The sequence below is a fragment of the Pteropus alecto genome, unplaced genomic scaffold (assembly GCF_000325575.1).
Source record: "Pteropus alecto unplaced genomic scaffold, ASM32557v1 scaffold213, whole genome shotgun sequence".
Classification (NCBI taxonomy): Eukaryota; Metazoa; Chordata; class Mammalia; order Chiroptera; family Pteropodidae; genus Pteropus; species Pteropus alecto.
The window spans coordinates 4,658,744-4,682,826 of NW_006434829.1; the positions used below are offsets into that span (position 1 = coordinate 4,658,744).

General features: G+C 42.9%; 1 protein-coding gene across 13 annotated transcripts in view; it reads left to right on the top strand.

The window, feature by feature from the left end:
- CLIP1 (CAP-Gly domain containing linker protein 1) overlaps positions 1–24,083 on the top strand; it is a 104,798-nt gene that overhangs the window by 46,569 nt on the left and 34,146 nt on the right. For 5 of the 13 annotated variants that reach the window (XM_025045472.1, XM_025045467.1, XM_025045466.1 and 2 more), the window contains 12 exons: positions 3,040–3,267; positions 3,871–3,974; positions 5,963–6,023; positions 7,252–7,284; positions 10,206–10,310; positions 13,680–14,624; positions 16,129–16,245; positions 18,112–18,169; positions 18,696–18,779; positions 19,624–19,780; positions 21,138–21,303; positions 21,403–21,618. In XM_025045472.1, the coding sequence (XP_024901240.1) occupies positions 3,040–3,267; positions 3,871–3,974; positions 5,963–6,023; positions 7,252–7,284; positions 10,206–10,310; positions 13,680–14,624; positions 16,129–16,245; positions 18,112–18,169; positions 18,696–18,779; positions 19,624–19,780; positions 21,138–21,303; positions 21,403–21,618 (2,274 nt within the window). The remainder of the gene's footprint in view (positions 1–3,039; positions 3,268–3,870; positions 3,975–5,962; positions 6,024–7,251; positions 7,285–10,205; positions 10,311–13,679; positions 14,625–16,128; positions 16,246–18,111; positions 18,170–18,695; positions 18,780–19,623; positions 19,781–21,137; positions 21,304–21,402; positions 21,619–24,083) is intronic. The other 8 variants (XM_025045469.1, XM_015587944.2, XM_025045471.1 and 5 more) reach the window with 6 other exon arrangements.

Here is a 24,083-nt window from a genome sequence, read left to right on the forward strand (position 1 = left end):
AGGAGGGCTCTGTTCGGAAAGTGGGGGTCGTGCACCCCGCAGCCAGCTGGCCTTTCCTCCTCTGTGTTCAGGGAAAATGAAAACCTGCTTGGACTCTCTTAGCATGTGAAAAGGAAGTCTGTATCCTCAACAGAAAAATTACAAATGGACTTGATGAAAAAGCTTGCCAAGAACAACGAAACGGAGGCGAAGACACCCCTCCGTCTGGACAAAGCCTTGTCCGAGTGGGCCCGCACGCTAACGGGGCAGCTGGTCTGCTCCGCCAAGCCCGGACAGTTGCGCAGAAGTGTCATTTTTATCACGTTGTAATTATAAGTGTCCATTTCTTTGAAAAATAATAAGCTCTCCCTGCTCCCCACAGTCTCCTTTTCAGGCCACTTCTGAGTCCTCTCAGCTCACCTCGTTCCGTGAAGGACACTGACAGAGGAGAAAGGAGTCACCCTGCCGTGTAAAAGAGCTTATTTTTAAATATCTTTAGGGTGGCTGTTGTTTCTAAGTCAAAAATCACTGTAAAAGAATATGCCAAGAATGTAGAATAATTGAAAGTGTGATTTCCTAGAGACATATCTCGGCAATGTGATCCTAATCACACATGTAGAAAAAAGTCCAAAGGTTCTTCCATGCAAAACGGTCTGAAAGTGTTGAGCACCGAGGGCCGGGCATTCACGGCACCTCTGAGTGTCTCTTACTTTTTCACGGCGCTTCCAGGCCAAAGGAAAAATAGCCCACGGTTCTGTTTACTAAGTAATTAGGTTCAAAAAACAAAATATCTATGTCCTAACAATTTAGGTAGCTATTCAAAAACAGTGATACCTACTAATTAAAAGAAAACTAATATTTTCAATTCGTCCTTATAACTAATCACCGTTAGGTTGTATGCTACAGTGGGCCTCTGCCAACCCTGGAATCTCGTGGAACACCGCCGCCTCGTGTCCTGTGCTGCACTGAGTTTTGCACAGTACCTGCTTTTTGTCATGGCAGTAGCCACAGGCTGGCTTTGGAGAGACACGACGTTACTGAAAGGAGTGTATGGCCATCTGAAGAGCGAAGAAATAAAATGGAGTTGCCGTCATCAAGCTGCTGAATTAATAAAGGCACATAGGCCGAAGCCCGAGGAAGTGAATCTGTTCTCTTTGTAATGAGCCAGGAAACTGAAACTTTTGAAATTTCTAGTTGTGCCTGGAGAGATACATACGTATATGTGTAACACCTGTAGATAACCCTCTAATAACTCCTGAAGGACACAGAATGTTCACGCGTCCCAACTGCCTGACGTCCATTACCCAGACCACCAGCTACCTGGAGGATCATCATCTCGGACCAGTCCAGGGTTCTTCTCAAGAATATGCTTGTTACTATAAAAACTCTTAGCTTTTCTTTCTTCTTCAAAACACTCTGGGTATAGCCTCGGTGTGTTTCTTAGGTTGCAAACCCTAAGACCCTTGAATAAATCTTGATCATTTATTTCTAGCCAAAGCCTGTCGAAACTAGCCTGCCTCAGACTGGTAGTTTGCATGGTATCCAACAGGTGTCACTGTGTTTCTCTTCAAATTTAAAAATATTTCACGGTGCCCTTTGAGTGCACCCTGGGGTACCTCTGCACAGGGTTTGGGAACCTCAGATTTAGCATATTCAGGAAGAAATGTTGTTATGAGAAAGTATAATTTAACCATCCATGTCATGAAATTGGAAGGCTTCATTCCCAGATGGGAAAAGAAGGAACGGGAAGTCCCCACCTCCCCAGTATGTTTAAGAAACTCAAGAAATTTTACTAAATAGAAACCGCAAGGACAATTTCGGTTTGATTGGATTCCTTTCCCTTCATAGTTATCAGATTGCCTAACTATTAATCGATGACAGACTCTCACCCACAGTCAGCATCCTAGACCAGAGCTCAGATGGACCGACGAAGCGACAAATGCGGCTTCAATCACAGAGGATGCAGTCAAGGCCGCCTTGACCCAGAGCCAGCAATCGCTAAGGAAATGGCCTTGGACAGACACTTGGCAGGGGATGAGGCCTTTTCTCGACCAGCAGCCTCTGAAGCCTAGCCTGGAAGACCGTTACGCAGCCTGCCCAGTTAGCCGGTAACATGTTCTCTGTGGTCCTGCGTGACTGTGATTCCTCACGATGGAGGAATTGGGTGTGCGAGACGGCAGAGGGCAGCAGATGACAGAATTGAAACTCGTTCTCGCACCACCCCTCAGCCCGCCAGGCTCGCTCTCCGTCACCCTTCGTCCTCCCGCTTCCCTCCTGCCTCCCTCCCGCCTCCTTCCACTACTTCTCTTTCTGCGTAAGTTCTCTTTCTCTTCTCTTTTGTCTCCCACGTCCTTTTCCTTCTTTGTCGCTTGTGTGCGCACTTACCCAGACATAGGCACAGTCACCCACTCACTCCCACACACTTCTGAAGGCAGACACAGTTTTCTTCTTAATCTTTATCAATCTCTCTGGAGCTGGGGCCTCAGGTCCTCAAGGCTGGATTCCTGGGTGAGATCGCCCCTGCCTTACATCTTGAAAGAAAGATGAAGAAAATCCTGACAAAGATTCAGCTAGCTGTTCAATCAATTGAATGAAAGTTCATGACTCCAAGGGTGACCTCTTGGTTATTTAATGGTATTTAGAAGCTTTAGAAGTTTGAAAAGTCTCAGCCTCAAGTCAGAAGATCAAAAGATTGGCCAAAATGTCAAAACCAGAAGATAGCTGTTAATGAAGCTGGGGCTGGAATGGAGTTAAATGGCTTCTGTGGGATTTTCTAGATTCCTGCAAGGTCTTGTCAACTGACCTCAGGGTACCTGTGATTTGAGCCACTAATTCTCCTAAACACCCTCCTGATTGTTCCATGACCTCTTTACATTGATGTGTTCTCTGTGAAATTTACATTCAGGAGGCTCTTGCTGCCCTGTTTTCTTGATGAAAAGCCTTTCCTGCCGATTGGCGAGCCTGGGAGCGGGGGCAGTGCTTTGCTTTTGCTTTGCCTCGCTCCCTCCTCCCATCCCTCATGGCATCGTCGCCCTTCACGTCTTTAACTTTCCTTTGCAGTTGACCGAAACCTCCTCCCGTTACGCCAGGAAGATCTCCGGCACCACTGCCCTCCAGGAGGCCCTGAAGGAGAAGCAGCAGCACATTGAGCAGCTGCTGGCTGAACGGGATCTAGAGAGGGCGGAGGTGGCCAAGGCCACGAGCCACGTGGGGGAAATAGAGCAGGAGCTAGCTCTGGCCCGGGATGGACACGACCAGGTGAAGTCTGGCACTGACCTTGCTGCGCAGGTGGTGACGGGTTCTAAGCTGACCTTGTTGTGGAGGTGGCGACGGGCTGTGAATTGAGGGAGGAGGCCGAACCGCGTGCCTGGTGGTAGGAGACGGGGAACTAGTCTTGGGGGCGCTATGAGGGACGGAATGAGTATTAATGTCTTTGCTGGGCTCGTTTGAGAGCTGTGATCTGGAATACCAGTTGGCATCATCAGAAAGATGGACTTTTGTTCTTCTTGAGTCTCCCTTGGCCTTGTGGTCCTTACGTCCAGGTCTTTAAGCCTGTCTGTGTTTGGCGAGCTTGTTTATTAGGACTTTACTCGGGATTACAATTTGTGATTTGTAGATTATCCTTTGTATGAGTTTCAGCTTCCAAAAAGATGAGAGTTGTTTTAACACTGCCCTGCCCTCTATTGCTTTAATGGTGTGGCTTTTATCATGTAGCTTCCAGGAATTCTGTCGAGAATAACCTATTAAAGATCCTAGAACATATTTTAACGTGAAAAGGTTTTAGAGTGATGCCAGCCCGTGGTGGTACCACTTAGCCATAGCTCTCTGGAGGCATGCCTGGGGCTATCGGGTCAGACAGGGGCCACATACTCACAGCCTTGCCTTCCCCAGCACGTCCTGGAACTGGAGGCCAAGATGGATCAGCTGCGAACAATGGTGGAAGCTGCCGACAGGGAGAAGGTGGAGCTTCTCAACCAACTCGAAGAGGAGAAAAGGTGATCCTCAGCCATCGGGGTGCAGGCGTGGCCTTTCCCATAAACAGCCTTGAGGCGTCCGCCCTCAGAACCAAAGGAGTGACCCCGTGCCTGCCGCGGAAATCGAGGTCTTCCTACTGCGCAGAGAGAGTTTCCTTTATTTGACTTTATTTTTGAGAAGGTCGGAGTCATCTAGACATGGCCTGATGAACCTAATGACTATTTATTGAGTGTCTGCCATATGAAACATCCTCTTGAGCAGCGGTCCCCAGCTTCTGTGGCACCAGGGACCGGTGCTCCTATGAGCATCTAATGCCTCATGATCTGAGGCAGAGCTGAGGCAGTGATGCCGGCGCTGGGGAGTGGCTGCAAACACAGATGAAGCTTCGCTCGCCTGCCGCTCACCTCCTGCCATGTACCCTGGTTCCTAACAGGCCACAGGCTGGTGCCAGAGAGTGGGAACCTCTGCTCTTGAAGATAATCTAAGTGTTGTAGATTCACTGACTCAAACCCTGCTTCTGCCTGCAGCCTTACCAAGTTACCTGGTATTTATGAAACACCTTCCATGGCTAATGAAATAGTAGTACGTATGGTAGGTGATAGAAGGTCCCTATCCTTGAGAAACTCAATACCTTCTTAGGAAAACTCTCATGGGAAGCAATGAGAGCATTATCCAGGTCAGGGCGAAGTCAGCTGCTGAATTGTGCGAGACAGAGAAAGCAAGTTTGGGTCTTATAAAAAGGTTTTTCCAGTCTGTGAACTAACAAGATCTCTGGAAAAAATGTGTTCGTGGAAACCATTCGAACATCTCTGGTCATGAGATGTTTGTCCTCTGTTGCATTTAATGCCACCTTCTGTCATTTCTGATGGCCACGGCTGAATTCACCAGCAATCTAGTGTGACCGCACTCAGGAATGTCAGAAGCAGTGCCGTGGTCAGGGGACACACTGGAAGTACAATAGTCTCTTACCAAGGAGACTGCCTTCTCGCTGGAGAGAGAAGCACTGTGCGTGGGGAGTTCTCCTCAAGTCCTAAATACAGCTACAGGTGAACGAGGGAGAGTGACAGATCTTTCTAGGCCCTTCCGAATGCTGATGCGCTGGAGCCATTTGCTTCTGTGCTTCAACCACTCTGGCTCTGCCGACCACCAGGCAGGAGCGGCATCCTGCCAGCTCTGCGGCGGCGTGAGGCCTTTAATTTTTTATTCTTAATTTTGTCAGAAATGCTGGTGAGTTTGAAAGATTTTTTTTTTTTTTTTTTGCATGTAGGTTATGAACTTTGTCCCCCTTTTCTTTGTTCTCTTACACCCGGTTTTGAAAAGATTCAAATGTGGATGTTAGCCGGATTATCTAAATCCTCAGGATGACATATTTCATTGACTTTTTGATGGCATTGATTGAAACCCACACCCAATATCACAGATTTTAAAATGTGAAAAAATGTGCATTTTAGAAGACACAAGTAGTATTCTTGATTGCTTCTCCCCCAAAGCGTTCACAGCCTTATTCTCCCAGTCTTGAAACAGGTGCTAGTATTGCCCAGGGCTCTCTGCATGGGTGGTTTGCTCACCTCGCCCTGACGTAGCTGACGTGGGGTAGTAGTGTAAAGAGAGATTGTTTTCTGTTCCCCTTTCTCCTATGGTCTGTTATCGAAAAGGAGAAATTTCAGACTTGCCTTCTCAAACCTATTTCTGTGATGATGAGACCTTTTCCCTTTAGGCTGATCTTGTCTGGATTAGACCCATTCTGGTGGCCATGACCAAGGGAACCAGCCTATTTTTCTTGGCTCTTAACTCAGGCCTTCTGGAATCTGTACTTAGATAAAACTTTGGAGTTTCTTAAATAGAGAAGAGCTCTTAGGTCTGTAAACCAGAGGACTAAAGACGCATTTATTTTCTGTCTCTCTAAGGCATTTCTTTCCACCATCCCCTGCTAAATTCACCAGGGTATCGAGTATATCCATCTATCTATATTACTTACTTAGTGCCTTGTTTTGATTTTGTTTCACAGGAAGGTCGAGGACCTTCAGTTCCGGGTTGAGGAAGAATCAATTACTAAAGGCGATCTTGAGGTAAAACCCCTCCAGCTCTCTCAAGCTTTTATGAGTACCAGTGTTCAGAAATGTGGATGAAATCACTGTGCCAGCTGATACGTGTGGTCAGGACAAGCAGCAGAGGGAATGGCAGAAGCCCCGTCCCTGGCCAGGCTGTGGGCGTGGCTTCCAGCCAAGGTGATGGAGCTTGTGAGACTATGGCCCAGTAAAATTCTCACTATTTTCTTGTGCCTCAAAATTCAGACCCTGAATTGGAGTTAATTAAGTCATAAACCTGGCAGTGTGTCCTAAGCAAGACTGAAAATGTTCCTCCAATGATCGGAAATGGCATTAAAGGAACATTTTTTTCTTCATAATAGTCCAAAACAAAGCTTTTTGCTTTTCAGTGGAGCGGGATAAATCTTTTATAACCCTGTAAAAGGAATAAATATATGCTCTAGTAGTTGATTTTTTTCAAAAAGTAATTACCAGAAAAAAGAAAAACAAGAGCATTTTATATTTTAACTTCTTTTACTTCCATGGCATATTTTAAATTCATAGAGATTTCTCTTTACCATCAAGTTTCTCATCTCTTAACAGTTATTCATACTAGTTTTTAAATGAGACACCACAATTAAATGGTTTTCAAACCACTGCTAGATATATGACAAATGTAAATTATTAAATTTTTCAAAATTTGCAGATTTCTGGTACTTTAATCTGTACTTTTAGTAAAAATCGTACTTGTCTGTGCTGTTGTCAGAATACACATTTTTGCTACCACTAAGTTTTAGTCTGTTGACCACACCACATTTAAATTTCATGGGCCCTGGTCCAAATGGGGAATCTAATTCCTTTGGAAATAAATGTATCTTTACAATCAACAAAGAGTAAGAAAAATGTTTTCTGAGTTCTAGTTTAATAAGGCCCAGGATTTAGTGGATTATTAATAATTTAATAGATATCTTTTTCACCCATTTCCTATACAGTCACATTCCTTTAGCTGACTTTTGTTTTATTTTCATTCATTTAAAAACACCCCAAAATCTCATTAGAAATTTCACATCATCATCTAATTCATATGAAATATAGCCTAGGGTAGGGTATTTTGGGGAGGGGTGAGTTAAAATATTTGCATCAGCACTGAGCAAGTGTAGTCAGTCCAGCGAATGAACTTGAAATTAATCAAAGTTATTTTGAAATCCTAACATATTGAAACTTTAGTCGAATCTCTATTTTGTTTAATTTTTTATTTTTTTACTGATAGCAAAAGAGCCAGATTTCTGAAGATCCTGAGAATGTAAGAGGGCACTTAACTGTGTGGATATTTCCCTTGTTAACAGATTGATTACAGATTAAAATGCTTATTGATAATACTCAAATACTAACTGCATAATCTGACCTTGAGACATTGACCTTAATATTTATGTGCATGTGGCTTTCAAAGCAGTTACATCTGTATCCTGAAGAAATTGTATGTAATGACTAAGCTCTATAAATCCATTTGTTTAATACATAGGCATATGTATGCTTTTTGAAGAATTTTGCCAAAAAGGAGAAAAAGACTTTTGTCTGGGGGCCTGGCCTTCTTCACTTAATTCGTAATGTCTTCTAATTTTAATAGAATTATTCCAAAAGAGATGATAGCTGACTGAAGTATAAAATGTATTAGATGAAGGAGTTATAGAAATTCTAGAGGAAGTTTTCCCAAGTTGTCTAATTTTATTCCCTTGAGAGTAGGAGGAACGTGTGCATCCCACTCATTGCCTTTGGCGTGAGCGCCCACTGCTGGCCAGTGCCTGTTATTGCAGCTGACTTGAAATTCAAACTTGTTTTGTTGCTGCAGTATTTTCCCTAGTTTGTGAAATGAAATTAGAGGCCAGCGTTCTTCAGTGAGGAGAAGGTGTGTTTTAAATTTGTTATTTTCAAAGTGAAGTTTTTCAGGTAGCAGTGCTACTAGGCATATAGGTGCTTTTCCCCCCTTCTTCCCCCTGTGTAAGATCAAACATCCAATTCAAATTTTACCAAAATGTCTGGAAAGCCTGGCTTCTCCGTGCACCCTGCCAGCTGCGAAGCCAACTGAAAGAACAAAATTAAAACAAAGTTCCTTCCCACCGCCTCCCGGTAGCTAAGACAGCTCAAGACTGAACTTTAAAAACAGCCTCCGTTCTGAAGGTTTCCTTTTTGTGAAGCTACTTCAGTGATCTGGGTCTCCCCTTGCCTTCCCAAGCAGGCTCCCCTCGCGTCCTGTCAGTCTGCATGGGCTCTCCCTCCTGCCTCTCCGTGCGCTTCTCGCAGAGCCTTTGCTTCCCCCTCAGTCCCTGTCCCAGTGCTGTCCTCTCGGGACACTGTCTTATTCTGAGAAAGAGGTGATTTTTAAAGGATGGTCCTGATCAGTGTCACATTTTTACTGCATACCATGGCATGGAAGTGGATCACTGTCCCCTCGCTGACGGCTGTTGAGAGGCGGCTGCAGAGTCCCACCTCGTCTGTGTGCACACCCACCAGCGGGGTGGTCTCAGAGGGGGAGGAGGTCACGTTCAGTGGCTGTTTGCTTTTTACCTGGAAGTAATGACCTTTCACCCACAGGACACTGAACTCAGTGTCCGGAGGAGAAAGGTTCTACTGCCTTTTGCTTTTACTCGTTAGCTTTGGATTTCAGTTCTTGAGGCTGCGATCCCCGTTACGTAGGTCTGGAGTGGATCCTTTTCTTGTGAAAGCACGTAAATCGAACAACTCCGTCTGAGGCACACATGGACCAAAGAGACTATCCAGACAATTAGGTTTTCGATGTTATTTTTGTTGAGTGTAAGGACTGAAACAGGTGGTGTTTTTCAAATTTTGTGTTCACCTTTTAAATATTCCATGATGGTTTATATCCGTTTTACGAGCAGAATGGCCTCTTGAATGCATTGAAATCCCCAGAGTACCACCAGAATGAGGAAAGACACTTATAATAGAAAACATTCCACCTGCTACTAAGCTCCACACTGTTTCCAATTGCTTTATCTAGAGTTTGTTGTTGTTTTTTTCATTACCCGTAATGGTCCAGACTGAGAGATGTGACCAGCTAGAGCCGCAAATATTTAAGTTAGTACGAATAACTAGAAGCTGCTGGGAGCAGCTCTGTCAGTAGGTTTCATCATTTGATCATGCCGACCCTCTTGGGTATGAGAGGGAGTGGGCTGCACTTGAACCTGTGAGAAAGGGGTCACCTGGGTCTCCATCGGATTCCATCTGAGTGAGTGCTGATGGGGAATCTCAGAGGTTTTGAAACATGGTAGGCTCTTACCAGCTTTTCTTGCATGGAGTTCAAACTTGTGCTTTTGTGTTGAGTCACCATTTCTTACCTCTGAGCTGATAAGACCTACTCCACCTTAGGATTAAAATAGCCCAGTTCTGGCCAAACTTTCCCCTGCTCTGACCCTCAGGGGTGGAGGCTGTGGAGCATAATTAATACAAAGGATTTTCTTTGTAAATCCGATTTCCTTTTTTTTTCTTTACTATTGGTAGGAAATTAGAGCTTTCACGGCTGGCTCCCTGCCTGTCAGATGTGAGAATGTTGCTAAGAATCGCAGACCCTTCTCACTCATCGCAGCAAAGGCCGTGGGTCATTTCCTTAGATCTGGTTTCTAGATTCCCTTCGTTAGGTTTCGACTTGACCCTTGTTCACATCGAATTATGTGCCAGAGTGCAATGATCTGCTCCATGGATTTATCAAACACTCACAAGATTTATTTATGGTGTTACCTTTTCATATTTAGGTGATAGCGAGGGTTGAGGGTCAGCTTACTTTTTTAAAGTCACTGAGTCAGTTACATACACAGTAACGTCAAAGAGCTGTCGTGTGGAGGAGGGAAAATGGTAGTTTAGAGGAATATTAACTATTCTAATTTGTGCTGATAAACTTCACTTATCAATATAACTTACATTTGGCTGCATGCATCTGACACTTTTCATCCTGCCTCATGTGTTTTCCATTTTTTCTTTCTCAGTAGACTAGCTCATGGCCCCTGCCCCCCTCATCCTTTTGCCGTAGTGTTCATCTCACCCCCAACCTCCTCATCTCACGTCCATCCTCTTCCCTCCTCCATTACCCTTTTTGTTGACCCTTTGGCGGAAGGTACTGGTGGCTCGGCCTGCATGCCGCTGTCTCTCCTCTTGTGCTGGCATGTCATGGTGGCACTGTTGTGTTCTCTTCCTCTTCCTTTTTACTAACAGACGCAGACCAAACTGGAGCATGCCCGCATTAAGGAGCTTGAACAGAGCCTGCTCTTTGAAAAGACCAAAGCTGACAAACTCCAGAGGGAGTTAGAAGACACTAGGGTAATGGTTTTCACTATTTAATGACGCAGACTCGTGTATGTGAATGGTGGACACCTCGGGCGACGTGCCTTGCAGTTGGCCTAAACCTTGACCCAGTGGTTCAACCTGACTTTGGTCTCGATACTGTTGAGCTCTATTAGAAGGATGGGTAGGCACAGGAGTTTTATATCAGATCTTTTGTAAAAAGGAAAGACTCGTTCCTTCGGTTAACGCAACCAAAATCAAGATCGGAAACTCTACAGCTGTGTACACTGCACGGCTGTCCACAGCTACATTTCAGGTTCTTTGTTTAATGCCTTGAAATACATTTTTTCAGTTTGCCACAAGCAGTCAATTGTCCTCTTATTCTCATATTCCTAGTTAGTGGGTTTTCTAGATAATTTTTTGTATTGTTGTTTTACTGTAGCTCTCTGTTACTGCCTTCTTCCTGGGCCTCTTGGGGGAAGGGAATTGAAACATTGGTTCTTTTTAATAAGAGTTAAGGACTTTCACCCCAGTTATCTTTTTTTCTTGATACTTGATCTTTCTTTGCATTTCCCTCCTTTCCATCACCTGGGAGGTTAAAATCTCATTGTCAGGAGGGAAGAGTGTGCTGGGAACAGATTGGCTTCTTACCACCCCCAGCTCACTGCGTTTGTCATGTTTCTGTTTATGTATATTGAAGCACTCACATAGTGCCTACTTTGTGCCAGGCACTGTCCTAAGCACTTTACAAGTATTAACTTGTTCAGTCTTAACCACAACCCCAGGAGGAAGGTGGTAATATTGTCCCCATTCTACAGATGAGGACACTGAGGCAGAGGCACAGAGAAGTTAAATAATTTGCTTGAATTCACACAGCACATAGTAAGGTGGAGCCAGGACTTGTACCTGGGCCATTTGGCCCCAGAGTCTGCGCTCTTAACCACCATGGGATGGAGTCTGTCTGCTATGGAAATAGTTTTGTGCTGAAAGGTGTAAGAAGTATTCCGACTCATTTACATATAAGAAAATGTGTGTATGTATATATATCTTTTAAATCAAGAAAATATGTATGTGTGTATTTTTTAAATCATAAAACTGGGCTCAGTTGCCCAGTTGCTTAACTTTAAAATTTCAAAAATTACCTCTGATCAAATTTTGGTATCTTGACTTTTTTCTTTTGAATTATTAGAATTTTTAGAAATTTCTCCTGTCTAGAAGTCACTGACTGATCTAAAAATCTAGATGATTGAGTGATTTTTTTTTTCCTCTAAATCATAAGTTTTTATTTTTTAAAAAGAAAGAGTGGTCTCGGTTGGCCTCAAAACTAAAGATATCTTCTGCATATTTGGTAAGACTAAGATCCTGGCAGTTGGGTGCTTTTCTTCATTACCCAAGAGCCAAAGACTTGATCTGGGGAATACTAGGGACTCATATCATAATAAGATTGAGCTCGTCAATGTGACTGGCTGTTGAGGTAAGGATATATATATATTTTTTACTTCTGAATTCCTCTCCCAAATTGCTTTATCAGCAAACAAGTTTGATGCTCTTTTTTGGGGGTGGGGCAGGGCAGGGGGACTATGGATAAGAAGGCAACCCTTCACAGCATCGGTTATTCAAGTATTTCAGATTCAAGTGTCATTTTTCTATAACAAGTGGTATCTTCAGAATAAAAACGATACCTGACTTTTATGGCCTCAAACTAATAGAAGAGGCAGACATGTAGATAGTTTCACCTCAGGGCAGACTTTGGGAAATAAAAAATAGAAGTTCTGTGAAATGTTACATAAAATATAATCACGTGAGTTATTATTTTCACTTATTTTTTTACCTGGCCTTTCTTGTTTCATTGTTTCATTGTGAATAATTAAGAACTATTGCCCTATTGGATTTATTTATGTTATAGACCTTGTAGCATGGGGTTTATTAATGTTTTGTACCTTAATTTGCGGTTACGAACTCTTGAACTACCCCCCAACACCCCCAGAAAAAAGTATGTAAATGAATTAACATCTTTAACCTGAAGCATCTGTATTCCTGAAACACAATCGTAGTCATCCCTGAAATAGTGAACAACTTGATTATGCAGTTTTGGAGACCCAAGGGCTCTTTTTTTTTAATTCTTCTGTGGCCATTTTAGTCTTTATCGATATCACAGCCAGTAGGTGGGCAGAGGAGATGAAGGCAGCATTGCCGGTACTTTCTGTTCTGGTAAAGGCAGCGATGGGTAGGAGCCTGCAGTTCTGGAGGAGCCTCAACCCCACCGTCTGGGGCTCACTGGTGTGTGTGTATCAGGTGTGTTCCCTTCTGTTTCCCAGGTTAGTCAGATAATTAATTTTTATTCCACATATTTTGCGTACTAAACTGACTGCTGAACAGGTAGCAGAGGGAAATAATTTGCTAAGAATAAAAGTACACAGGTTATGAAAGTGTTTTTCTTAGTCCCGGGGAGTCTGTTTAAAAGTGCTCTTCCAGAGCTGAAGTAGAATCAAAGTGCATGCGAAGGACTGGGGACTTGCATCCAGGGTACGTCCCGGGTGACGTGTGCACGTCAGTCTGAGAACCACTGGGTTAGGGGGGCAGGATGTGTACACCAAAATGCTGACAGCATTATGAAACCTAAAAGGAGGACTCTGTGTAGGATGTTTGCATAATTACAGGTGAGTCATCATTTTTTTTTTAATTTAAAAAAAGGTCAGTAGATTAATTCATCATCGTCCAGCTGAGGCTTTTATTCTGCAGTCGATGTGGTATTCACTGAAACATTTGATGGGTAATATTACACCTTTTGTACCAGCGCCATCCCACAGAAGTATAATATGAGCCACATGTATATAAAATTGAATAATTTCTGGTACCCACATTAACATTTTTTAATAGATAAGAAACAGGTACAATTAATACATTTTATTTATTACATCCAAAATATCATTTTATTATGTAATCGATATAAAAATTAACCAGATATTTTATGTTCTCTTTTTTCCTACGTCTTCAAAATCTGATGTATATTTAACACTTAGAGCCCATGTCGCTTCAGATGAGCCATATTTCAAGTGCTCAGTAGCCGCGTATGGCTAATGGCTACTGTACTGTTCTTTAAAATCATATCTATCAGGTCTATAAGCCTCTATACATCCTGAGTTAAACTCATTATTAATTTTAGATTCCTTTAGCATCTCAAAATGGTAGAAGTTTGCCAAAGATGATAGTTTTGAATTGGAGCTGCCAGTCGGCCTTAAGCCTTTATTACAGTTAGAGGTTGATTGACATGTGGGCATCCTCAGTAGCTTGACTGCTGGCTGCCTTGAGATGGGATGGTTATTAAAGATCTTCAAGGTTAAAGAAAATCATCAATGATTTATTATTTAAATGATCTCTTTTTCTTTGGCCTGCTGTTAACAGGTGGCTACGGTGTCAGAAAAGTCTCGTATAATGGAACTAGAAAAAGACCTAGCACTGAGAGTACAGGAAGTAGCTGAGCTGCGAAGAAGGCTAGAGGCCAGTAAGCCTGCTGGGGATGTCGATATGTCACTTTCCCTTTTGCAAGAGATAAGCTCTTTGCAAGAAAAGTTAGAAGCCAGCCATACTGACCACCAGAGAGAAACCACTTCTCTGAAGGAGCATTTTGAAGCCCGGGAAGAAGCGCATCAGAAGGAGATAAAGGCCCTTCAGGCTGCCTCGGAAAAACTTTCCAAAGAGAACGAGTCCCTGAAAAGCAAACTGGATCATGCCAACAAGGAGAACTCGGACGTGATAGCCCTGTGGAAGTCCAAGCTGGAGACCGCCATCGCGTCCCACCAGCAGGCCATGGAGGAGCTGAAGGTGTCCTTCAGCAAGGGGGTTGGGACGGAGACGGCAGGATTCGCCGAGCTAAAAACACAAATAGAGAAAATGAGACTAGACTACCAGCACGAGATAGAAAATCTGCAGAACAAACAGGACTCCGAGCGGTCCGCTCATGCTAAAGAGCTGGAAGCTGTCCGGGCTAAGCTGATGAAGCTCATTAAAGAGAAGGAGAACAGCCTGGAAGCCATCAAGTCGAAGCTGGACAGAGCAGAAGATCAGCATCTGGTAGAAATGGAAGACACCTTAAACAAATTACAGGAAGCCGAACTAAAGGTAAAGGAGCTAGAGGTCCTACAGGCCAAATGCAGTGAACAAACCAAGGTTATTGATAATGTTACATCACAGCTCAAGGCTACCGAGGAGAAGCTCTTGGCTCTTGATGAACTTCGGAAAGCCAGTTCCGAAGGTAAATCGGAAGTCGAGAAGCTTAGGCAGCAGCTTGAGGCAGCTGAGAAACAGATTAAAAACTTAGAGAGCGAAAAGAATGCTGAGAGTGGCAAGGTTTGTATTGACATCCGCCATCTTTTTATTTTCCATTTGTTGTTCTTATTTTGCATCGTACGTTATTTTTGAGTTGAGGTGTAACTCATTCTCCAAATTTCTGATTTAATTAGAACAATTTGCTCGGTGCTAACGAATTTCCCAGTTGAGCATAGTATCTTCTGAGTCTTGAATATGGTTCCATCTGAGGAGATTAGAGAAAATAATGGCTCAACTAAGAATTTATTTTGGTTTCCTATTATCCGGATAGTGTATTTATCTCTGGGCTGTTCCGTGATCTCCTGTTTAAACTCGGTTCCAGTCTATAATCTCTTTTTACAATAGAGAACTCCCTAAATTGACGGTGTTAAGGTAAATGAATGAATGAGTTATACAGAAACATAGATTATCTCCTCCTTTCCCACCTACATAATTGCCTTGTCTGTAAGGTGATGTGTAAAACAGACCGTGAACTCTGAGTGCTATTCGACTCTTGTACGTTAACATACTGTGGTAAGTAACATTCACAGCAAAATCAAGGTTAAGAGCCCAGAGCCCTTTGCAGCGCCATTTATGTCTCGGAGTTTTTTTCTATGCCACAAAGAGAATACAGTCTATTTCCTGCCTTTTTGAGGAAAGATTGGGCAAGTTTGCTTTTGGTCAAGGCCTAGGAAATTCTATGAAACATTCGCCAGCTCCATGTCTTGCTAACCGGCCTTGTTGAATGGCACCATCATGTTTAAGGATCGCTCGAGGAGCGAATTCTCTTTCCCAGTCCTCCTGCCACTAAGTGTGGCACTGGTGTCGATGCCGAATGTTCTGAGCTTTTTGTGGGAAAAGCTGCTCCGTTGGTAAAGAAGGAAGGGTCGTGACGGTAAATGGAGAGAGGTGACAAACTACAGGAAAATTCTATGAGATCTCCGTATTTGGTTCCGAAACACCAATCGAAACACAAGAATTATTTAGTGGAGAATATGTAGCTAATGGTTGGTCTGCTTTTTACATCAAGATTTAATGAAAGCCCATTTCTAATGAATGTTGTCTAGTGAATTTTTAAATGTTTATTTTTATTTTAAATGTTGAGGTACTATAGGCATATACAAAAAATACAGAAAATGATATCACAGACCATATGTATCTGCCATTCCCATCTTAAAGTTTTTAAAGTCTAGAAAGTGAAATGTCTAAATTAACTCATCTAGAAAGTAAGCATCTGCACTTTCTGCTTTAGATCATGCTGATATTCCAAATTGAGGTATAGAAAAACACTATTTTGACTATTTAAAAATAGCTGTTAGACAGTCATATCTGGAACTGACTGAAAAGTCATTGGTTTCTTAGAGTTTAAAAAAAAAAAAAGGACAACTTACCCATGTCTTTAGTCCTTTCGGTTGTGTTTGGTTGCGTTTTTTTTTTTTTTTCTCATGGGTTTTTACATATGTTTTATTTTTTTCTTTCTCATTCTGTTTTGTTCTTGTTTTCTGTTTTTGGTCATCTGCGTCTGTACCACGTAACACTATGGTAGGTTAGTAGCATTACCAAAGAGCTGCAGGGAAGAGAGCTAACGCTTAGTAACCTACAGGAACACTTGGGTGAAGTCAGTCACGTGAAAGAGGCTTTGGAAAGAGAACTTCAGGCTTTGGTGAGTATCTGCCGGGAGTCTGAATCTCGGGGTTTCTGGCCATTTGAATTGTTCCTGTTTAAAAACAAAAACCTCCATAAAAGTATTGCACCTATTTCTTTTCTCTTTCAAAGAATTTATTTAAATTGAGTGTGTTAGTCATTGGCTGATAAACACCTTGAGGGGAATCAGATCAAACCCAAACATAGACATTACAGTCGTCCCCGCTTATCTGTGGGGTTACGCTCTGAGACCCCACATGGATACCTGAAGCCCTGGAAAGTACCGAACACACTATACACTTTTTCTTCCTACACGTACATACCTATAGCAGAGGCGAGAGATTAACAATAACTCATTATAAAATAAGACCTTTATAACAATACGCCAAAATAAAAGTCATGGGAACGTAAGCCCTCGTTTCAGGGGACCCCTTGCTGATGTCTTCATAGGCTCAACGTGCCATCACTTGAGACACGTTTTCTGTCCACATCTTCCACCCACACTGTTAAGGCCTTCTCCATCTTTAAGCACTTAGCAGGCGCTGTCTGTGACTTGGAGCTTGAGGCGCAATAGCAAAACTAGCATGATTTTCTGTTTCCTTCTTATCAGTTTCACAGATAGAAGATTCATTCTCCCTGTACATCTCAGCAACCTCAGCATACACTTTTCTTTTGTTTTTTATCAAGTTGAGAACTTTTACCTTTTCACTTAAAGGAAGTACTTTACGGCTTCATTTGTCAGCATCACTACTCTTGTGCTTTGGGGCCATTCTTAAGTAAAATTAGAGTTACTTCAACACAAGCACTAAGATACCTCAGTAGTCGATCTGGTAGCCAAGATGGCTACCAGGTGACTAACAGGCAGGTATATGTACCGCGTGGATATGCTGGACAGAGGATGATTCACATCCGGGTGGGTGGAGCGGGACGGTACAGGATTTCATCACTACTCAGAACAGCACACAGTTTAAAACTTAGGAATTGTTTATTTCTGCAATTTCTAATTTAATATTTTCGGACATCGGTTGACGGTGGGTCACTGAAACCACCAAAGACGAAACTGCGAATAAGGGGAGATGACTGTACTTTAAAAAAATAATCTGTCCTTTGCCTCGGTAATGCATTGCTTCGGCATGTTACTGACTACTTAGTTTTACTATTCACAGGGACCTCCCAAGTTACACACCCAGCACGTGTATGGTTTTACATACAGTGAGCACTGTGCTCTTGCACTGCGCCTTCTGCTTGCCTTGCGACAGCAAGTCAGCAAGCCACGCTGGACCTTCAGCGCCCTCTGCCAGCAGGCGCAGTGCTGTGTGACTTTGCAAATTCAAAGCATTCTTCCTTACAACTCAGTTCATTCCACATCAGAAAATTACTTTTCCTTCCGAAATATCCTCTTTCCTTAATCTCAAGTTGTAAGACCTTTTTTTCTAACCTTTTCTCAACTGTTCTCCCTTCTACCTTGCTTCCTGTCTCAAAACTTGAGCTCGGCCAAGGCTGATACCCATGAGCAGTGCCAGTGATACCCACATGTCACGGGAAAGGACAGTCGTAGGGTTACGGGGAAACTAGCTAAGAGAATCTCGCACCGTTTGTACACACACCTGCATGCGCTTCCGTGAGTAGGCATCCTCACACGTGTGCACAGATACATATGCGTGCCCAGGCGTGTACACACACATGCGCCAACCTCATTCGTGTGTATACATGCACAATATGCATATGGTAGTAATTGATGACTGCAGATTTTAAGTATAAGTTAGTTTTAATGGAACAGAACCAACAACAAAAAGTAGATAGCATTGTATATATAACTGGTTGAAACTTTTAGTTTTTATAATTTGAAAGCTTCCTATTCTGAATATCTGATTTTTTTCTTTAGAAAGAGAAGTTTGCTGGTGCTTCAGAGGAGGCGGTCTCTGTTCAGAGAAGTATGCAAGGTATGTCTAACTTGGTGTGAGCAGCTCGCTTTGGAGATGGCCACGTTCTCACCCTGGCCAGCCTGCAGAGCACGCAGAGTGCGCGCTGCCTGCAGCCCGGCCCCACCGCCCTGGCAGTTCCTGCCACGCTCGGTGGCAGCGAAGCCATTGGCTTCCCCAGGCCTCAAACGCCCGTTAGTCTCTCCTCCTCTTCACTGGAAGCTCGTTCCATATTACAGTGCAAGTGTACTTGGGAGGAGTCTGTCTGTCCGAAGCTTCGGTCACTAGCCCTGTGAGTGTGAAGCAGGAGGAGAGCGCTGACTGGGGAACGGGTGCCGGGGCCTGCCGGCCTCCAGGTTGGGGGAGGCGAGAGGGACCACGCTCGCTTCTTCAGGCTCGTTATACACTGGTTCCGTTCATAACGGGACTTCAGTGTTCCTGTGACTCGAATCTCAAGCATATGATTTGGTTTGGTTGTAGGACAGCCAAGCTCTAGATGGCTTATTAAATATGAAATATATTAAACTTTTTACTTTATTCTAAATAGAAACTGTAAATAAATTACACCAAAAAGAGGAGCAATTTAATGCGCTGTCTTCTGAATTGGAGAAGTTGAGAGAAAATTTAACAGGTAAGAAGATGTCTCTGGTCGCTAAACATTAAAACTAGTAGGCTTCCAAGGATTCGAGATAATCGTCGTGTGTCATAATGACGTATCTAGTATTCAGCCAAGACTTCTTCGCTCATTATGGTGAGGCGTGATAAAATACTCATTCGAGGTCTGTAACCTTCAGCAAATCCTCTCCGCCCTGTTATCATATAAGTCCGCACCCACCACGTCCCACTGCCCCCATTGCTGTCCCCGATCCAAGCCGACCTTCATTACAGCAGCTGACCTCCTGGTCCGCCTGCTTCTGCCCATGTCCCCGTTAGTCTGTTCTCGACACAGCAGCCAGAGCGATCCTTCAGCATCAGGTCAGATCATGGCACTTCTTGGCTCAGGAGAACCGACAGCTCCCGTTTCACTCAGTAAAAGTCCCGTCGTCAGGCTGCGTTTTTCCCCGATTTCCTCTCGTACTACTTTTCCTTGTTCTTTCCACTCGGCCACAGTGGCCTCCTGGGGGCTACTCGCATGGCCAGCGGGTTGCGAGTATCCTTGGCCTGCAGTCCCTCGCCCGTACTTCCTGCAGGTCTGTGCTCAGATGTCACTGCCGCAGAGAGGCTCTGCCCAAGCCCTCACCTTCTAGCTCCTTTCTCTGCTTGTATTTTTTTTCCTCTTAGCTCTATCTATGCTACTATTTCTCTTCTTTATTCATCCTGTTTATTGTCTCTCTTCTTTGCTAGAACGTCATTTTCATGAGGGCAGGGATTGCTATGCGAAGATTCCCAGAGCAAGGCGCGGCATACAAGACGCAGTCAGTAAATTTTGGTCGATTATAACATAACAGTGCTATTTTTTTTCTACAAATATTTAGATATGGAGGCAAAATTTAGAGAGAGGGATGAAAGAGAAGAGCAGTTGATAAAGGCGAAAGAAAAACTGGAAAACGACATTGCAGAAATAATGAGAATGTCAGGAGATAATTCTTCTCAGCTGACAAAAATGAATGATGAATTACGTCTGAAAGAAAGGTATGCGTGAGTTTAACGAGACGCCTGCTTCAGGTTAGGCCCTGAAGCGGGGCCTGGGGGGAGGGGAGCCAGAATCTTCCGGAATGGTATGTTTTAAAGTTCCCTGTCTCTTCCTTTCTCTTATTACCTCAGTGTATCCTTGAACAACCATTTAACCTTCTAAGGAATACAATATTGTAGACATTTTGGTGACTTGTAAAGAAAAGGTAGCAGTTTACCAATGGCAATAACATTTCGTACAGGCAGTTAAAATGTTTTTAACCTATTTCAACGTAATGATAGGTAACAGTTATGAAGAGCTTACTATGTGCTGTGCACCGCTAACAACTTTATATAGAGTATATTTTCTAATTCTCGTAATAATCCTGTGAGGTGAGTGTATTATTGTTCCCATTTTAAAGAAAAAGAAACTGAGGCTTCGTGAGGTTTCAGTGTGGGCCTGGAGCCCTCGCTGCTCTCGATCACGCCATTGCCCTTCCTCAGTGCTAACGCTTCTGCTGCCTTTGCTCTCGTCTTTGTTCTGAGGTTCCCATTGCTTCGATTTTTTCCCTTTTCGTAGCTACCAAACAAAAATCGAATGTTTTAGAAGGCAAAAACTTTTCAAGGACACGTTAGGACCATTAGACTTCTGATTCTGAAAGTGTTGATACTTGGCAAGGTTCTGTTTGTGTTCAGCAATGCACCCATGCACAGTTCAGCATTGGCAGGTGATTGGCGACCGGGCCTTGGTTGACCAGCTTTGGTCAAACTCGCTGTGAGGTGGGTGCAGCTGCACCGGTGCCTGTGGTACGGTGCCTTCGAGAAGTTCCATATCTATTGGTGTCTTTCAGGTGTGCAATCCAGAGACCCCCCCCCCAAGTTTTCCTCTTTTGTTCGCGGATTCCTTTGCTAGCGTCTCTAGGTTGATGTCCCACGTTTCTGTACATTTTTGTTTGCCCACATGGTTATCCTTAAGCTAGAACTTCAAATGATTTATCATCATTTTTGTATCTTCTGTTCTCAAGTGGCACTAGAATGAGTTTTTGATAACCTCGTCTGCTAACATTTTGAAACTTTCTAAATACTCAATCCTCCAGTATGTTTAGTTTTTACCCATTTTTCCTTAATGATCTATTGACATAAAGTAATAAACTTTCACAGTTATGATAGTTGTTATTCTAAATAATGTATTACTATCACAATTGTTAAAATTATTCTTCAGGGCAAGTCATGTTGTGGCTTATTTCAGATGTTATTAATTACTCATAACATTTACAGTCATTAATACAATTATCATTGAGAGTATCTTTAAGTATAACTCTAGAATTGAAAGCACTCTTTTGAAAAATCTGACACCTTCCCTCAAAACTTGTTCTAGAAACGTAGAAGAATTACAGCTAAAACTTACAAAGGCTAATGAAAGTGTAAGTTTTCTACAGAGAAGCATTGGGGAAGTAACTCTCAAAGCCGAAGCGAGCCAGCAAGAAGCATCTAAAAAGCATGAGGAAGAAAAGGAAGAACTGCTGAACAAATTGTCAGACCTGGTAAGGAAAGAATAAAGGGGACTAATTACTGGCAAGGAAGGTGAGGGGTGGTACAAATACAGCTAGATGCCTTAATTCCTTCACTTGGGGTTTCTGCAGGAAAAGAAGATGGAAATGAGCCACAACCAGTGTCGAGATCTGAAAGCCAGGTATGAAGAAGCCAGTTCTGAGACCCAGGCCAAGCATAAGGAAGACCTGCAGAACCTACAGAAGATGCTGTCGGAGACAGGGGAGAGTCTGAAGGCTGCACAAAAGGAGAACAGTGACTTGCTGCAGGAGATAGTGGAACTGAAAAAGCAAGCTGACAAAGCCAAAGTATGTCATGGGAGACAATTACGTGGTTGCAGTAGTTGGCTGGAATTCTGCACGGGGCCGGGAGGATGCTTAGAGAGTACATGGGATGAGCCCGGTCGGCCTTTACACGTGTTAACCTGCCGAGGGCGTGACAGGGTGCTGAATCACGTTTCCTGTGGCTTCAGGTGTTCTGTACCAGCTGCTGTCCTCCTCAGGGATGGCGATGGCTGCACGGTCTTTCCCCTGAACAGACCATGTAGCCATCACCTGCTCTGCCGCTTGTTGCCAGCTGTCACAGAGTTATGTTGCCTGAGCTCTGCCTGCCTGCTTGTAACAGACTCTTTGTCGTTCTTCTAATCTTGGCCATCTTGCTGCCAGTTTGCGCTGGGGTTAGGAGAGACATGTCGTAGAAAAGCCGAAGGCAGAGGCCAGGTGAAGCGAGTGGGCAGGGATGGAGCCTGGTTGGAGAAACACTCTCAGAGGAAAACTCAGAAGGGAGGACTCTGGAGAGCGCTTTTGTATGTCCCCGGGAAGGCTCCATGAGCTCACTGATGAGGAAGCTGGGTTCAAGGGTTGTTAGGAAACATCCTCTTATTAAATAGAGTAGAACTAGATACACTGCATTTCATTTTGTGGTGTCAGGATGGTACCTGTGCCCCAATATATTTTCTTGACTCTGGTAACTTAACGAAGTTTGACCTTCCTACTACTATTTAACTTTTTCCTGCTACTATTTAAGTTTTTCAAAGAAAAGTAAATACTTGTCTTTATTTTTAATGTATCAGAGAAATTATAGGGGAGTTTAGTAGAAAGAAAATATAAAAGAGCATATATAGGGTTTGAAACAAATCCCTTTTAAAACTTGTGAATTAAGTGGACCACGACATAACATGTCATACGTAAGATGCCCATATTTTCTCTCTCCTGCATGCTGGCCATCAAGGCTTTCTCTTTTCCCTGTGAAACATCTTCAGTTTTTTGAGCCATTTAACACTGGATGTAATTTCCAGACCTTTTGTCTTTGCAGTTCCCTTTATTGCGGGGACTCCAGTTATTTCGCATTTCCCTTAAACTGTTGCAGCCTGACCAGACCACAGCATTCTAATAGCTTGTATGAAGTCTCATTAATGTATTTTTTACAACGGTCGTTTGGCTAAAATGCCAGGGTTGATCCCCCATCCAGAGTTGTCTGGTTATTTGATTTCTTTGGATTTTAGTGTTTGTCAACAACAGGCTCTTTTGAGAATCTGATGAAACCTTAAGATATTTTACCTAGGAAAGTTTATTTATACACTCAAGTTTTATAAAAAAATGTCAGGAGGTCCATGGACCGCACAAAGCCTCCTTGTTCCCTAGTTTTAAGAGCCAGTGATCTATAGCTGTCCTGTTCAATATAGTATCTACTAGCCATGTGTGGCCATTTAAATTTAAATTTCAATAAATTAGAAATTTAGCTCCTTAGTCACACTCACCACACTTGAAGTACTCGCTAGCCACACGTATGGTTAGTGGCGACCATATTGGACAGTGCAGATAAAGAATATTTATACCATTGCAGAAAGTTCAGAAAAGCGCTGGTATAGACATTGTGGTCGAATTATTTTAAAAACCAATACATTTTTAAAACACCCATTTAATTTAGTCACCAAAGCCTAGCAAATTTTAATAAGCTAGATGTAATTTTGAGACTAAATCAGTCTCAGGCCAGTGACTGTCCTTTAGTAAGGTCCTGCAGTCAGTTTGACATGTTGCAGTGGTGTTTTTCTCCACTGCCCTTACCCTCCCCCCGCTTTTTTTGTTTGTTTAAAATATACTCACTTTTTGTAGTCTTTTGGGTTGTATTTTTAAAGAGTCTTCCGTGCATCCTTTCTACCACAAAATTATTGGATAATTGGGATGGCAGGAAAGAATCTTATGCCCTGATGTCAAAATCAAACTACTGTTTTTAAGGTAGCTATCAGGAGTAATTTAAAAAGTTGTTTCAAAGATAAACTAATAGCCATATCAGCATTTTGCAGAGCTAAACCGACTTTGTATTATCCTTTCACGGGCTCTGCTCATCTGGTTTCTTTCCCCCGTTATCCAGATAGTTTCTGTGACATTTATTGTAAAAAATGTTTAAACTTGAATGATTTAGGTTACATTAAGTTATTTGGGCTTGCATTTGTCTGCTTGATTTCATTTTGTTTCCATTCTTTCCATCTTTTGTTTCTGTAGTCGCTAACTTATTTGTTAACATCAGCCAAAAAGGAAATTGAACTAATGTCAGAAGAGCTGAGGGGTCTGAAATCAGAGAAGCAGCTTCTTGCACAGGAGGGGAATGCTTTAAAGTTAGAGAAGGGTTCACTTTTATCAAAGCTCATAGAGGTGGAGGCCAGAATAACTTTACTTCAGGAAGACCAACAGAAACTGTGGTCCATAAATGAAACTCTTAATTTAGAAAAGGTGAAAGTCTTAGGAGAAAAGCAAGATGCTGAAAAGCTTTA